At 45.0% G+C, this 16,503-nt stretch overlaps 1 protein-coding gene across 4 annotated transcripts in view; it reads right to left on the bottom strand.

Annotated features, from left to right (window-relative positions):
• DSE (dermatan sulfate epimerase) overlaps positions 1-16,503 on the bottom strand; it is a 48,377-nt gene that overhangs the window by 8,510 nt on the left and 23,364 nt on the right. For all 4 annotated transcript variants that reach the window (XM_077289503.1, XM_077289502.1, XM_077289505.1 and 1 more), the window contains 2 exons: positions 13,105-13,358; positions 1,373-1,612 (listed from right to left, as the gene is read on the bottom strand). In XM_077289503.1, the coding sequence (XP_077145618.1) occupies positions 1,373-1,612; positions 13,105-13,358 (494 nt within the window). The remainder of the gene's footprint in view (positions 1-1,372; positions 1,613-13,104; positions 13,359-16,503) is intronic.

Below are 16,503 nucleotides of genomic sequence, written 5' to 3'. Positions count from 1 at the left end.
GCAGTAAAATCCTAAGTGACAATCTCCTTCCCTCCACCAGAACATTAAAAATGGTTCGTGGCTGGGTCTTCAGAGTTGCCAAGTGACAGCCTCAAAGAGGAGTGGGCCAAAAATCTTTATGGACATGTGCACAAACCTCATCAACTACAAAAAAAGTCTGACTGCTGTGTTTGCCAACAAGGGTTGGTATGAAGTCTTGTTTGCCAGAGGCATCAAATACTTATTTCTCACTGCAAAATGCAAATAAATATAAAATTTATACAAGGTAATTTTTGGGATTTTATTTTTAATATTCTCTCTATGTTAAAATTAACCTACCCTTAAATTATACACTGTTCAGGTCTTTGTCAGTAGGCAAACTTACAAAATCAGCAAGGGATCAAATACTTATTTCCCCCACTGTATAGCGCTTACCTAATAAGCTGCAGAGGGAGCCCAGATATATGGAGCGTGCCGGCTGCATGTGTTGTGGCTGTGTCACTGATACAGTAACGTCACATGCATGGAGAGCCCAACACGCAGCTCTCCATGCACGTGTTGTGACGAACACAGCCGCGTCACATGCAGCTGCGGCGCCGGACAGCTCATCAGCCAGCGTGCTCCATGTATCCGTGCTCCCTCTGCAGCTTAATCAGTAAGCGCTATAGCTTGCTGAATAAGCAGGGACCCAATCAAATTCGCTCATCTTTACCTACAATGTGATCTGACTGAGCCCTCTTGCTGGTTTGTCACTCCTCATAGGTTAGGGCATCATCACTCTGCATTAAAAAGAAGATCCTATTTAGAATACCTTGGAATGGAGAACAGAATCATGGTTAGTGGAGTGGAAACTAGCCCAGTACCCGAAATGTGTGTCAGATTATGCTTCGTTTCGGAGTAGGAACAGAGGCTGAGCAGTAACCAGATGACATATTGTTTGAGTATCCCAATATGCACTGGGGGTTCTCAAACTAAAGTGACAAACAGGAAGTTGGTAAAAAAATAAATACCGTAATACAGTGAGAAGAGAGGGAACATTAAGTTATTTTTAAGCATATTATAAAAGCAATTAGATTGTTACATTAAAAAGACATTTAGAACTAAAATCTGTGCTTAGGTCAGACCAACTCTAGCCATAGGTTTCCCTTAAAATTATGCAATTTCTGAAATTATATTAAGTTTATACTGTTTAAGAAGAAAAAAAAAATACTAATTGATATTTGCACATGCACGATTTTCTGTGAAGAGGGGGAAAAAAATGTTTTTAAACATGTTTAATTCCAGTAGGTTCATGAACTCACAGCAAATATTACATTTCATAATAAAAAGATCGTATTTTCATCTGGAAAAACAGTTTTGCTAAGATAAATTGCCTTTTTCCAGAGTCTCTTACCTGGCAAGACAGTTCTGTACATAAAGGCAAAGTGTTCTTTTAGCCAAGGATGGTTGAAATGATTGATATCAAAATGCCTTTGGACAAGAAACATGTACTGGAAGAGTGATCTTGTTGTATAGCTGCCATAAGCCACTCCTTCATACAGTGACCCATCTGTCACATCATTTAGCAGGACTATGGACTTTTCCATGATAGTAAGAACTTGCTTAGTCCAGAAGTAAGCCTCTTGCAAATATCCTTGGGAGAAAAAAAAACAAAATTAAATAAATTAACTTAACCCATGAAGGATGTAGCAACTTTCTACGTTAATTACCAATTCTCATTTTTCAAATCTGACATCAGTCCCTTTATGTAGTAACTAGATGGTAGCCCGATTCTAACGCATCGAGCATTCTAGAATATGTATGTAGTTTATTTATGAAGATTTTAGAATACATTGAATACACAGAATTCGGCCAACCGCCACCAATTAGAGAAGCGTGGTTCAAATCCCACGCCAATTTGCGGCCGGACTGCCCGTGTCGCTGATTGTTCGCGGCCGGCCATGTATTATATAACAGCCCTCATAGTAAATAGCACAGCCCACATATTATATTGCACAGCCCACGTAGCATATTGCACAGCCCACGTAGCATATAGCAATGTGGGCATCATCCCTGTTAAAAAAAAAAAAAAAAAAAAAAGTTATATACTCACCTTCCGTTGGCCCCCGGATACAGGCGAAGCGGTTACCGACGCTCCTCATGCGCTCTGGTCCCAAGAGTGCATTGCGGTCTCGCGAGATGACATAGCGGTTTCGCGAGACCTCTACGTCATCTCGCGAGATCGCAATGCATGGAGCGGTCACCGGAGCGTCACGAGGAGCGGGAAAGGCCTGTTTTGGATCCGACGGACGGTGAGTATATAACGATTTTTTTAAAATTATTTTTAACATCAGATCTTTTTACTATTGATGCTGCATAGGCAGCATCAATAGCAAAAAGTTGGTCACACAGGGTTAATAGCAGCGTTAACAGTGCATTACACCGCGGCATAACGCGGTCCGTTAGCGCTGCCATTAACCGTCTGAGCGCTGACTGGAGGGGAGTATGGAGCAGGCACTGACTGCGGGGAGTGAGGAGCGGCCATTTTGCCGCCGGACTGTGCCCATCGCTGATTGGTCGCGGCAAAACAGGCACAACCAATCAGCGACTTGGATTTGCATGACCGAGGCCGTGACCAATGAATATCTGTGACATCTGTGACAGAAGGACAGATGGAAGTGACCCTTAGACGATTATATAGTAGATAACCGTGGAACACTTCAACACATCCCGGCGATCCAGAGACTGTTTTGTCTTGATACATTGTACGTCAGGATAGTCATAAATTTAGCCGCCAAGATTTGCATTTATTTATAAAAAAAAAAAAAAAAATTTTTTTTTTTTTTTTTTTTTTTTTTTTAAATTCTCAATTTTTATACTCTCTAATCAGATAGTTAAACTACACAAAAATAGTTAATAATGAACATTTCCCACACGTCAGCATCTTTTTTTTTTTTCTTAAACAATCTTTTGTTAGTACGTTAGAATGGCTAAAACATTTATCAGCCATTTTTCCAACAAAACGTTTTTGTTTTTTTTGTTTGTTTTTTTTTTTAGGCACATTCGAAGTGACTAATGGCCTGCAACAAAAAATACCCCCCAAAAAAGTGTTCCCATTTTAAAAACTTCACCCTTAAAAGTGCTCAAAAACCACATTCAGGAAGTTTATTAATCCTTTAGGTGCATCACAGTAATTAAAGCAATGTAGAAGGAAAAGAAAAAAAATAAAAAATTTCCCCACAAAAACGTTGGTTTAGCAAATTTTTCATTTTCACTAGGGTACAAAGGAGAAATTGTATAACAGACTGCATGGCCCATTTTCTCCTGAGACACATACCTGATATGTGGTAGAAAACTTCTGTTTGGGTGCACAGCAGAACTCTGCACAGAAGAAGCACCATTTGACTTTTGGAGACCAAAATTGACTTGAATAGATAGGATAATCAACGTTGCGTTTGCAGAGCCCCATAATTTGTTGTGCAATTTCTCTTAAGTACAGGGATATGCCATATGTTCTCCGAAACTCTGGTTTTGGCACACAACAGGGCACGAGGTGATCGTGATTGCATTTTGGAGTACAATTTTTGCTAGAATAGATTGCGGATGTCATGTCACAGTGGGAAAGCCCCCCCCCCCCCCCCCCCCAGAGATGCCAAAACACTAGAAACCCCACAAGTGAAACTGCAGCTCTCAAATAACTCCTATAGGGTAGAGTGTTTTAATCATCACAGACTTGTATAACATTGGGCTGTTAAAAATTAAAAATTTTCTCAACCAAAATGTTTTAGCCTTAAATTTTCAAAAGGGCCAATAGGAAAAACTGGAGAAAATGGACCACACAATTAACTTAAGAGTACAGAAATGCCCCATATGGAGTCAGAAACTAACTTTCAAGCACAATGCAAATCACAAAAGAGATTGAGCGCCATATCGGAGTACAGATTTGCCTGAAATGGTTTGCTGTTGCCATGTCACATTATTATTATTTTTTATTGTTATAGCGCCATTTATTCCATGGCGCTTTACATGTGAAGAGGGGTATACATAATAAAAACAAGTACAATAATCTTAAACAATACAAGTCATAACTGGTACAGGAGGAGTGAGGACCCTGCCCGCGAAGGCTCACAATCTACAAGGGATGGGTGAGAATACAGTAGGTGAGGATAGAGCTGGTCATGCAGCGGTTTGGTCGATCGGTGGTTACTGCAGGTTGTAGGCTTGTCGGAAGAGGTGGGTCTTCAGGCTCTTTTTGAAGGTTTCGATGGTAGGCGAGAGTCTGATGTTTTGTGGTAGAGGGTTCCAGAGTAGGGGTGATACGCGAGAGAAATCTTGTATACGATTGTGGGAAGAGGAGATAAGAGGGGAGTAGAGGAGATCTTGTGAGAATCGGAGGTTGCGTGTAGGTAAGTACCGGGAGACAAGGTCACAGATGTATGGAGGAGACAGGTTGTGGATGGCTTTGTATATCATGGTTAGGGTTTTGTACTGGAGTCTCTGGGCAATGGGGAGCCAGTGAAGGGATTGACAGAGGGGAGAGGCCGGGAAATAGCGGGGGGACAGGTGGATTAGTCGGGCAGCAGAGTTTAGAATAGATTGGAGGTGATTATTTGTTAAGTCATACTTGTTATTGAATTAGAACACTTCTCTGGACTTTGACATGACATGATGTCCTTTTGCTAATAAAGTATGACTAATTCTTAGGTAGAAATAGAATCATAAATTACCAAAAAGGTAATGAATATTGATTAAGAGATGTTAGGATAAGTTACATTTTAACATTGATCAATAAGTAAAAATCTATACAGTGCCTTGCGAAAGTATTCGCCCCCCTGGAACTTTTCAACCTTTTCCCACATATCATGCTTGAAAACAAAGATACCAAATGTAAATTTTTGGTGAAGGTACACAATTGTGAAGGTGAAAGAAATGTATTGCTTTTTTTAAAAATTGTGGAAATTCAAAAACTGAAAAGTGGGGCGTGCAATATTATTCGGCCCCTTTAATGTAATACTTTGTTGCGCCACTTTTTGCTGCGATTACAGCTTCAAGTCCCTTGGGGTATGTCTCTATCAGTTTTGTACATCGAGAGACTGAAATTTTTGTCCATTTTTCCTTGGCAAACAGCTCGAGCTCAGTGAGGTTTGATGGAGATCGTTTGTGAACAGCAGTTTTCAGCTCTTTCCACAGATCCTCGATTGTATTGAGGTCTGGACTTTGACTTAGCCATTCTAACACCTGGATACGTTTATTTGTGAACCATTCCATTGTAGATTTTTCTTTAGGATCATTGTTTTGTTGGAAGACAAATCTCCGTCAAGTCTCAGGTCTTTTGCAGACTCAAACAGGTTTTCTTCAAGAATGGTCGTGTATTTGGCTCCATCCATATTCCCTGTCCCTGCTGAAGAAAAGCAGGCCCAAACCATGAAGCTGCCACCACCATGTTTGACAGTGGGGATGGTGTGTTCAGGGTGATGAGCAGTGTTGCCTTTAAGCCAAACATATCGTTTGGCATGGTTGCCAAAAAAGTCGATTTTGGTTTTATCTGACCAGAGAATCTTCTTCACATGTTTGGTGCGTTTCCCAGGTGGCTTGTTGCAAAATTTTAAATGCCATTTTTTATGGATATCTTTGAGAAATGGCTTTCTTTTTGCCACTCTTCCATAAAGGCCAGATTTGTGCAGTGTACGACTGATTGTTGTCCTCCTATGGACAGACTGTCCCACCTCAGCTTTAGATCTCGGCAGTTCATCCAGAGTGATCATGGGCCTCTTGGCTGCATCTCTGATCAGTCTTCCTTGTTTGAGATGAAAGTTTAGAGGGATGGCCGGGTCTGGGCAGCACGGTGGCTCAGTGGATATCACTGCAGCCTTGCAGCGCTGGAGTCCTGGGTTCTAATCCCACCTTGGACAACATCTGCAAAGAGTTTGTATGTTCTCCCAGTGTTTGCGTGGGTTTCCTCCGGGCACTCCTGTTTCCTCCCACATTCCAAAGACATACTGATAGGGAATTTAGATTGTGAGCCCCATCGGGGACAGTGATAATGTGTGCAAAACTGTAAATCGCTGCGGAATATGTTAGCGCTATATAAAAATAAAGATTATTATTGGTAGATTTCCAGGGGTAGGATACTCCTTCGATTTCAATATGATCACTTGTACAGTGCTCCTTGGGATGTATAAAAGTTTTGGAAATCATTTTGTATCCAAATCCGGCTTTAAACTTCTCCACGACAGTATCACGGATCTGCCTGTTGTGTTCCTTGGTCTTCATGATGCTCTGTGCTTCAAACAGAACCTTGAGGGTATGTGCACATGTAGAATGGTCCTCTGTGGATTTTTCCGCAGCGGATTTGATAAATCCGCAGGGCAGAAACACCAAGGTTACTTACGGGTAGCCGGTTTTTCCGGAGCCCATGACGGCACACCTGAGAGAGGGGATCCGCCCAGTCAGGACAGGAAACCCTACTGAAAATAAAAGGGCGGTACCTCTCCCTCGCTTCAGTTGGTTTTCAGAGCATGAGAGGCCCCCCTGGTTAGTACACATGGCAAATCCATCACCACATTATATTAACTAAACACACCCAAAACAATAGTGCACACCGAAGGGTGATAAAAGGGGGGGAATATACGGGTGCCGTCATGGGCTCCGGAAAAACCGGCTACCCGTAAGTAACCTTGGTGTTTTCCCTTCCCCCATGACGGCACACCTGAGAGAATTTTGTAGAATGAAACCTTTAGGGAGGGACCACCGCTTGGAGCACCCTTCTACCAAAGGTTAGGTCAGCAGAGGAGGAAAGGTCTAGCCGGTAGTGTTTGAAAAAAGTTGAGGGTGAGGACCAGGTAGCGGCCTTGCAAATTTGGTCAATTGATACCTCAGCTTTCTCTGCCCAGGAGGTAGCCACAGCTCTGGTGGAGTGAGCCTTGATGCCGTCAGGAACCGGAGTGCCACTTGCAGAGTAGGATAAACTAATGGCCTCCCTGATCCATCTAGCAATAGTACTTTTAGCTACCCCGCACCCTCTTTTGCTACCCTGAAAGGCTACGAATAGGGTTTGGTCTTTCCTCCACTGACTAGTCATAGACATGTAATGTAACATAGATCTTCTCACATCTAACATGTGGAACTTTTGTTCCCCTGGATTTTTAGGATTACTACAGAATGATGGTAAAGTAATCTCTTGACTTCTATGGAACTTTTGAACCACCTTGGGGAGATAAGCCGGGTCTGGTCTTAGAACAATTCTGTCATCAAAAACCTGAGTATAAGGAGGGCATATTGACAGGGCCTGTAAATCACTTACCCTACGTGCCGATGTTAAGGCTACTAGTAAAACTGTTTTAAGGGTAAGTAACTTAGGTGATAACTCCTGCAAAGGCTCAAAGGGCTGTTTAGTCAGGGCTTCTAAGACCAAATTTAGATCCCAAGGAGGGATTTTTGGGATAATGACCGGCCGAGATCTACTGCAAGATTTTATGAATCGTGAGACCCATCTATTTGAGGCAAGATTACAATTATATAGGGCCCCCAGGGCAGAAACCTGAACTTTAAGGGTGCTGGTTGCCAACCCAAGATGTAACCCTGCTTGCAGAAACTCTAAGATAGGACCTATAGGAGCCACCTCCCCCAATGGTTCACCCAGGAAGTCGAGGAATTTTTTCCATGTCCTACCATAGATCCTGGAGGTTATGGGTTTTCTGCTTTTCAACAGGGTGGAGATTAACCCTGGAGAGAATCCTTGGCGACTTAGTAACGCCCTCTCAAATTCCAGGCTGCGAGATGGAAGCCCTTCACCTGAGAGTGGGTCACTGGGCCCTGGGTTAGCAGGTCCGGAACCTCTGGCAGGATCCATGGGTCTGTTACCGACATCTGCCTTAGAAGGGAGAACCAAGGTCTCCTTGGCCAAAAAGGAGCTATGAAGATGATATTCGCCTGATCCTCTCTGATCTTCCGGATCACAGCTGGAATCATCACTATCGGGGGGAATGCGTAGGCCAGAGAAAACTTCCAAGGTATCAGTAGGGCATCTACTGCGAAGGGATGTTCTCTCGGATTCAAGGAGCAGAACCTCCTGACTTTTCTGTTGTGGGAGTTGGCGAACAAGTCTATCTCTGGTGTGCCCCAGGCTTGGACTATTTGTTGAAATATCTGGGGGTTTAATGACCATTCCCCCTGCTTTAAGCCTCTGCGACTCAGGAAGTCCGCTTGAGTGTTTTCTGTGCCTTTGATGTGCAATGCCGACAGAGATGACAGGTGTTGTTCTGCTAGTTGAAAGAGTATGTTTGATGCCTGCATGAGGCCTTTGGACCTCGTTCCCCCCTGATGATTGACATACGCCACCACTGCTCGATTGTCCGTCAGGATTCGAGTATGGCGACCCCGGAGTAAAGGAAGAAAATGTCTTAGGGATTTCTCCACTGCCCACAGCTCTTTTTCGTTTGATCCATAGTTCTTTTCTCGTATGGACCAGGTCCCTTGTACAGAGTGAGACCTCAGGTGAGCCCCCCAACCTGTACCACTTGCGTCGGTCGTGATAATGTCTATGACCGGATTTTGCCACCGGACCCCCATTGTCAGGTGGTTTCTCACAGTCCACCAAACTAGGGAATCCCTTACGCCCAGGGAGAGACATAGATTTCCTTCTAAATGCCCTTTTAGTAGTCTTTGAGCTGAGAGAACTTCCCACTGTAGTTGTCTTAGGTGGAATTGTGCCCATTCTACTGCCGGAATACACGATGTTAACGAGCCTAGAAGGGACATTGCCTTTCTCAGAGTCATTGTCGGCTGGCGTATTGCTGTACTGGTCAGATTTATTATTTTGTCTACCTTGTTTTCTGGAAGAAGGCAGAGCTGACGTTCGGAGTCCAGTATTAACCCCAGGAAAGATTGTAATTTTACTGGCAGCAGTCTGGACTTGGGGATATTTATTATCCAACCCAGCTCCCTTAGAGTTGATGTTACCACTGATACTTGATGAGTGCAGTGGGACTCTGATCTTCCTATTACCAGGAAATCGTCCAGATATGGGACAATGACTACATCCCGGGACCGGAGGTATGACATAACCTCCACCATCACCTTGGTGAAAACCCTGGGAGCTGTAGACAGACCGAACGGAAGGGCTGTGTATTGATAATGTTTTATCTGGTTCTGGACATAGAGAGCTACTCTCAAATATTTCTGATATTCCGGATGTATTGGTATATGATAATACGCGTCTTTCAAGTCGATTACTGCCATGAAGCAGTGTTGGAAAAGGAGTTTTATGGTCGTATTTATAGACTCCATCTTGAAAGAGTAGTTCTCTATGGATTGGTTGAGTTTTCTCAAATTTATAATAGTTCTCCAAGAACCATCCGGTTTTTGGATCAAGAAGAGGGGGGAGTAAAATCCCTCTCTCTCCTCCCAAGCAGGAACCTCCTGAAGAACCCTTTTTTGGATGAGTCCCAAGACTTCGGTTTCTAGGGCAGATTGTTCCTGCAGAGACTTTCTTCGGGGAGTTATGATAAAGTTTCGTCTGGGTGGACAGGTGAATTTTATTTTGAGGCCGTCTCTGATGATATTTATGACCCAGGTACTGGGGGAGATGTTTACCCAGGCCGGAAAGAAGAGGGAGAGTCTTCCTCCCACTTCTGGCGTAATGTCATTGGGGGGATTTTTTGGCTGAAGTAGAGGGCCCTTTAAACATATAGCCTGAGCCTCTTTTATCCCTAAAGTCCCAGTTTTTCCTCTCCCCTGGGGGGCGACCTCTATTAAATCTTCTCCTCCGAAAAAAGGGTTTTTTGGACTCTTTAGGGATATTGGGAAAGCCTTTCTTTTTATCTCCTGCATGTTCCAGGATTTCTTCAAGCTTCTTCCCAAAGAGAAGTTGACCATCACATGGGATGGAGCACAGCTTGTGTTTAGATGGTAAATCCCCCGGACAACCTTTGAGCCAGAGGGCTCTTCTTGCCGCATTAGACAAGCTCGCTGCTCTGGCCGTTAGTCTTGCGGAATCTGCAGAAGAGTCTGCTAAAAAGGCTGCTGCTCCTTGCACTAAGGATATATTGGCAAGGATGTCGGTTCTGGGTACCTTGTCCCTTAGCTGATCCTCTATCTGCTGTAGCCAGACCATCAGAGCGCGGGCCGTACATGTTCCAGCGATTGCTGGCTTCAGGCCCCCCGCTGAGGCTTCCCAGATATGTCTGAGAAACCCATCTGCTTTTTTGTCAAGCGGGTCTTTAAGAACACCCGAGTCTTCTAATGGGAGGGATGATTTTTTTAAGCATTTGGCTACCGCTCCGTCAATTTTTGGGATCTTTTCCCAGGGTTCAGAGTCTTTATTCTCAAAGGGATATCTCCTTTTGGATGAAGAGGGCAAAGAACCCATTTTTTCAGGTCTTTTCCACTCTCTCGATTAATGCTTTTATTTTTGCATTAACTGGAAACGTGCGTTTCCTCCTCTCTTCTAAGCCACCAAACATGACATCCTCTAGTGACCTAGGGGTCTTCTCTTCTTTAAGGCCCATTGCAGACCTAACTGCTTTGACTAATTTGTCCACGTCCTCAGTGGGAAAGCATGGACGACCCCCTGAATCACTGTCCGAGGAGGAATCTGAAGAGTGGACCGAGGCTGGAGAAGTAGAGGGAGATCGGGATGTTTTATGACTCCCCTGTCTCTGAGAGGTATCCGACTCTGTAGATGCCTTACGGCTTCTCCCTCTTGGCTCGCTAAGGGCCAATTTCAAGGAGTCTTTAATTTCAGCCTGTATAATGGCTTTAAGGCTAGTGGCGAAATTAGGGGTTTCTTCTTGAATAGTCTTATTAATGCAGTCAGCACAGAGATCCTTCTGATACTGCACTGCAAGCGGGTTTTTACAAAGGGCACACTCTCGGTTCTTTGTTTTACCGGTAGCTTTCCTGGACCCCTAGTGATCAAAACAGAAAAATGGACCCTGTTACCATAAGGGATACATTCACGTAGATCACTCACCACCGCCGACAATCAAGGGTACCGATTTTGGAGGCTGGACAGATGCACGTGAAGCGTCCCTCCTGGACACCGACGAATCTTGCCGGACGGAACGACCACTGTTTCTACCACTTGAGCGGCTGCTCCTGGTATGCTGGTGGCTCGGCAAGGCATCTGGTGAGAGCTCCTGCTGCTGTTGCTGTTGTGAAAGCGGCTGCTGCAGCTGCTCTTGTTGTCCTACTTCCATGGTGAAGTTTTTGGACATGAGCGCGTCTTCTGTGGTCTACCACCCTTTTATGGGGGGACCACTGCACTCCCCGCCTCTCCGGTGCCCAGTAATGGCCCCTCCCCCTCTCTGCCATGCCGCCGGAGTCTTCATTCACCGGCCGGCGTTTTCTTCATGGGCGCCGCCATCTTGGATCCGGCGCCTGCCTCCGACGCCACACGGGCACGCCCATTCCCAGCGTGCCTAGCGTGTGACGTCAGAAGAGCGACCCGGAAGCGGCCGCCGCGCCTGGACGCCGGCAGAGAGGGGAGGGCGGCGTGGCAGCCATGGAAGGAACCCGGTCCTCCAACCATGCTGCGCAACGCCCGCACGGACGCAGTGACCCGGGGGGACCTGCGGACGGCGCCTCCAGGACCCGAACCTCCGACGCACAGGCGCTGCCTGTTCTTCCACGCCGGGACGGGACCTGGGTAAGTTGAACCGCCGTGTTCAGTACAAGGGTCCCTGTCAGGACAGGAAACCCAACTGAAGCGAGGGAGAGGTACCGCCCTTTTATTTTCAGTAGGGTTTCCTGTCCTGACTGGGCGGATCCCCTCTCTCAGGTGTGCCGTCATGGGGGAAGGGAAAATACTGCGTTTTTCCTGCGGATTTACCGCGTTTTTTTGTGAGGATTCCACTGCGATTTTACAACTGCGGTTTTCTATTATGGAGCAGGTGCAAAACGGCTGCGGATTCCGCACAAAGAATTGACATGCTGCGGAATGTGAACTGCTGAGTTTCCACGCGTTTTTTTCCACAGCATGGGCACAGTGTTTTCAGTTTCCCATAGGTTTACATTGTACTGTAAAACTCATGGGAAACTGCTGCGGACCTCCAGCTGCGGATACGCAGCAAAATCCACATCGTGTGCACATAGCCTGAGACTATCACAGAGCAGGTGCATTTATACATAGACTTGATTACACACAGGTGGATTTTATTTATCATTAGGCATTTAGGACAACATTGGATCATTCAGAGATCCACAATGAACTTCTGGAGTGAGTTTGCTGCACTGAAAGTAAAGGGGCCGAATAATATTGCACGTCCCACTTTTCAGCTTTTGAATTTCCACAAAAATTTAAAATAACCAATACATTTCATTCAACTTCACAATTGTGTTCCACTTGTTGTTGAGTTTTCACCAAAACTTTACATTTGGTATCTTTATGTTTGATGCATGATATGTTGGAAAAGGTTGAAAAGTTCCAGGGGGCAGAATACTTTTGCAAGGCACTGTATAAGTATCGTATATACTCGAGTACAAGTAGAGTTTTTCTGCACATTTTTGCTCTGAAAAAGCTCCCCCTCGGCTCATACTCAAGTGAGGGTCCAAGAAGATTGAGGGGGAGCGGCAGAGAAGCAGGTCAAAAGGAGGCAGGAGCCGGCTGCTGTGGCCAAAGCCTGTGACCGCTGCTAAAGAGATGAATATTCACTGCCCTCCACACCATGCATCCTGATACATACGGCTCCCCTCAGCCATTTTTTAGGCTGGGGGGGAAATTTCCATGCCCCCTTACCAGCCCCCAGCTGTCTGCTTTAGCTTGGCTACTTAAAAAAAAAAAAAAAAAAAAAAAGGAAAAAAACATTTCCTATCTCCCCAAAATTTGGGATGAGCCTAATGGTCCAGTGGCTCTATGAACATTAGATTGGTGCTGCATTCCAACTCCTTTCAAGGTATTCCTCAAGGGAAAGGAAACCAGGGGTTTTAAACCCCCATTCTGATAGGTGGTGGTGTTTCTAGTAATGGGACCTCAGAGATCAGAATCACAACATATTCTGTGCACAGGCAATAAATGTTCATATAAAAATTAATGACAGGATTTTTCTGTTAAAAAAGTTCAATGACAAATTAAAGACATGTCCGATAAAAGCTTGGTATTGACAAAAGGCAGCCTCCTAAATCATACATTCACCTTCTAAAGCTTACCTTGATTCATCATGACCAAGCTTCCTGTCAGCAGGGCTACACAGTTAGTAGGCTGATGGTTGTGAAGATATTGAAATCCCCATCCTCTCCTGTAAGAGGTTTCATACATGGTCCCTGAAGCATTAGCGATTACTTCAATAAACCGCTCTTTCTGGTGTCTAGAAAGAAAGTCGTACAGAAAGTCATAAGCAGTGGCAAAGCCTACGAGGGAGTGTGCCAAGGGAACCTCATCCCACGGAGCATCCTTCACCAACCTACAAAACAAATAGACAGCATATGGGTTACTTTTATCATTATTACATATGAATAATACAAAGTATGTAAGGGTTAAATTTATGCAAATTACACAAAGTAAAATGTGCCAGTCATAGGATGCATAATAAATGCATTGAAACAAAGCTTCATCTTATAGATCTAATTTAAACTATTGTATGTAAAAGCAGTTTTCCATATTTTTGCTCCCCTTCCCAGAGCCACAACATTTTGAGTCATAATGACCATGTGAGGACTTGTTTGAGGGACAAGTTGTACTTTTAAACAAACACCACTAGTTTTAACGTATGGTGTACTGAAAAGGAAAAAAAAAAAAAAAAAAAAAGTCTCGTTACCAAGGTGCCACACAAGAAACATCTCATGACCAGTAAGCTGTCTCAGGACCTTCACAACCTTAGGCCTGTTTCACACGTCAGTGGCTCCGGTACGTGTGGTGACAGTTTTCTCACGTACCGGAGACACTGACTTCACATAGACACATTAAAATCAATGTGTCTCTGCACATGTCAGCGTGTTTTCACGGACCGTGTGTCCGTTTGAAAAACACGGAGACATGTCAGTGTTCGTGGGAGCGCACGGACCAATTAAAGTCAATGGGTCCGTGTAAAACACGTACCGCACACGGATGCTGTCCGTGTGCAATCCGTGTACCATGCAGGAGACAGCGCTACAGTAAGCGCTGTCCCCAGCTTGTGGTGCTGAAACCCCCATTCATTTCTGCTCTCCAGCAGCGTTCACTGGAGAGAAGGAATGAAAAATCGTAGTTACTTACCGATAACGGTATTTCTCTGATCCCATGATGGCACCACGGAGAGAGGGGTCCGCCCCCAGGGACAGGAAACCTACAGGTGAAAAAGGGCGTACCTCTCTCCCACATCAGTTGGTTTACAGAGCCTTTATACAGAACTTCAGCTGCAACTCAACATTTGCACAAATTAAAACTTAACCAATTTTACTTAACAGAAGCACCGTGACTAAGCTAATGACTAATACATTATAATGTGCACACCTGTGTGTGAAAAGGGAGGGAATATACAGGTGCCATCATGAGATCAGAGAAATACCGTTATCGGTAAGTAACTACGATTTTCTCTATCCCCCATGATGGCACCACGGAGAGATTTGCATAGATTGTAACTCTTAGGGAGGGACCACTGCCTCTAGAACCCTTCGCCCAAAAGGTGAGATCTGAGGAGGTCAAGTCTAAGCGGTAATGTTTGAAAAATGTAGACTGGGAAGACCAAGTGGCAGCTCTACATATCTGTTGTATTGATGCGCCAGCTCTCTCCGCCCAGGATGATGCCACTGCTCTGGTGGAATGGGCTTTAATATTCTCCGGAATGGTCGCCCCACATGATGAGTAGGATAGAGTGATGGCATCCCTTATCCACCTCGCCAGCGTGGCTTTTGATGCTTTCTGTCCCTTCCGTGGACCCTGGAAGCAGATAAACAGAGCCCTATCCTTCCTGCACTCCCTAGTGGCTGACAAATATTGGACCAGACACCTTTTTACATCTAGGGTATGCAGTGTTTTTTCCCCCTCATTTTTGGGGCTGGGACAAAAGGAGGGCAAAGAGATCTCTCTTGGGTTCTATGAAATTGCGATGACATTTTAGGCAGGTAGAGTCCTTCTTAAGACTGACCCAGCCCATCTTCGAGAATCTGAGTAAAGGGTGGGTATGCAGACAGCGCTTGTATATCGCTAACACGACGGGCCGAGGTTAAGGCTATCAGGAGTGTGGTTTTTAGAGATACAATTTTTAAAGAAGCGTCTGCGAAGGGCTCGAAGGGAGGTTTGGTTAGAGCATTTAGTACAAGGTTTAGGTCCCAGGGAGGAGAGGTATGGAGGGGAATAGGCCTGGATCTACTTGAAGCTCTAATGAACCTCATGATCCAGCGACTTCTGGCTAGATCACGGTTGTACAGAGCCCCCAAGGTTGCTACTTGGACCTGTTGGGTCTGCTCCGGATACTGACATGAATTTTTTCCACACTTTCCCATATATTTTGGTGGTTACAAGTTTCCTACTCTGCAGTAGAGTTGATACTAGATTGGGGGAGAAACCCTTATCGCTTAGTAGCTTCCTTTCAAAAGCCAAGCTGTCATGTGTAGGATCTTTACATTGGGGAGGAAAACTGGTCCCTGGGATAACAGGTTCGGAGTGTCTGGTAGGACCCAAGGGCTTGATATGGACATTTTCCTTAGCCACGAAAACCATATTCTGCGTGGCCAGAATGGAGCTATTACTATCACTGTTGCTCCCTCCTCCCGAATCTTCCTCAGTACTAAGGGAATGAGTGATATCGGGGGAAATGCGTAAGTGAGATGACAGTTCCAGGGAATTGTGAAGGCGTCTAACGCTACTGTGCCCCCCCCAGGGATCGATTGAGCAGAATGTCTCTACTTTCTTATTTTGACTGCTCGCAAACAAGTCTATTTCTGGAAGCCCCCAACGTTTTATGATCTGGTTGAACACTGATTGTTTTAGCTCCTACTCCCCTTGTTTTAAAGCATGTCCTGCTCAAGAAATCCGCAGTTCGGTTTTCTGAAGCCTTTATGTGGAGAGCTGTCAGGGATTTTAGATTGTGTTCTGCTATGTGGAATATGGATTGGGTCACTCCCATTAACGCCCGAGACCTGGTGACCCCTTGGTGGTTTAGGTATGCTACCACTACTTGGTTGTCTGAAAAGACTTTTACGTGATGGGAGCAAATGAGATTTAGAAAGTGCGTTAGGGCCAGTTTTACTGCTAACAGTTCTTTCATGTTTGAAGAAGCTAGTTGTTGATTTTGGCTCCAATTCCCCTGTGCCAATTGATCGTCTATGTGTGCTCCCCACCCCCAGGGGCTTGCGTCCGTTGTTAGGATTTTTTCCGTCGGTAGTGCCCAAGGAACCCCTTTGGTTAAATTCACTGGGTCTGCCCACCATAGTAGGGAGTGTATTGTGTTTGACGAAATACTTAATCGCCGTCTAAATTTCCACGCAGAGACATGCTTGAATCTAATGTTTCCCATTGCAGGTCCCGGGTGTGACATTGTGCCCACTGTACTGCTGGGATACAGGCGGTCATAGATCCCAACAGGGACATCGCTTTTCTTAGAGTAGTGACCGGGGATGTTGTCATCT

Source organism: Ranitomeya variabilis, chromosome 2, assembly GCF_051348905.1.
Source record: "Ranitomeya variabilis isolate aRanVar5 chromosome 2, aRanVar5.hap1, whole genome shotgun sequence".
NCBI classification, from domain to species: domain Eukaryota; kingdom Metazoa; phylum Chordata; class Amphibia; order Anura; family Dendrobatidae; genus Ranitomeya; species Ranitomeya variabilis.
The sequence above is the reverse complement of the archived record's forward strand: the minus strand, read 5'-3'. Positions and strand labels throughout refer to the sequence as shown.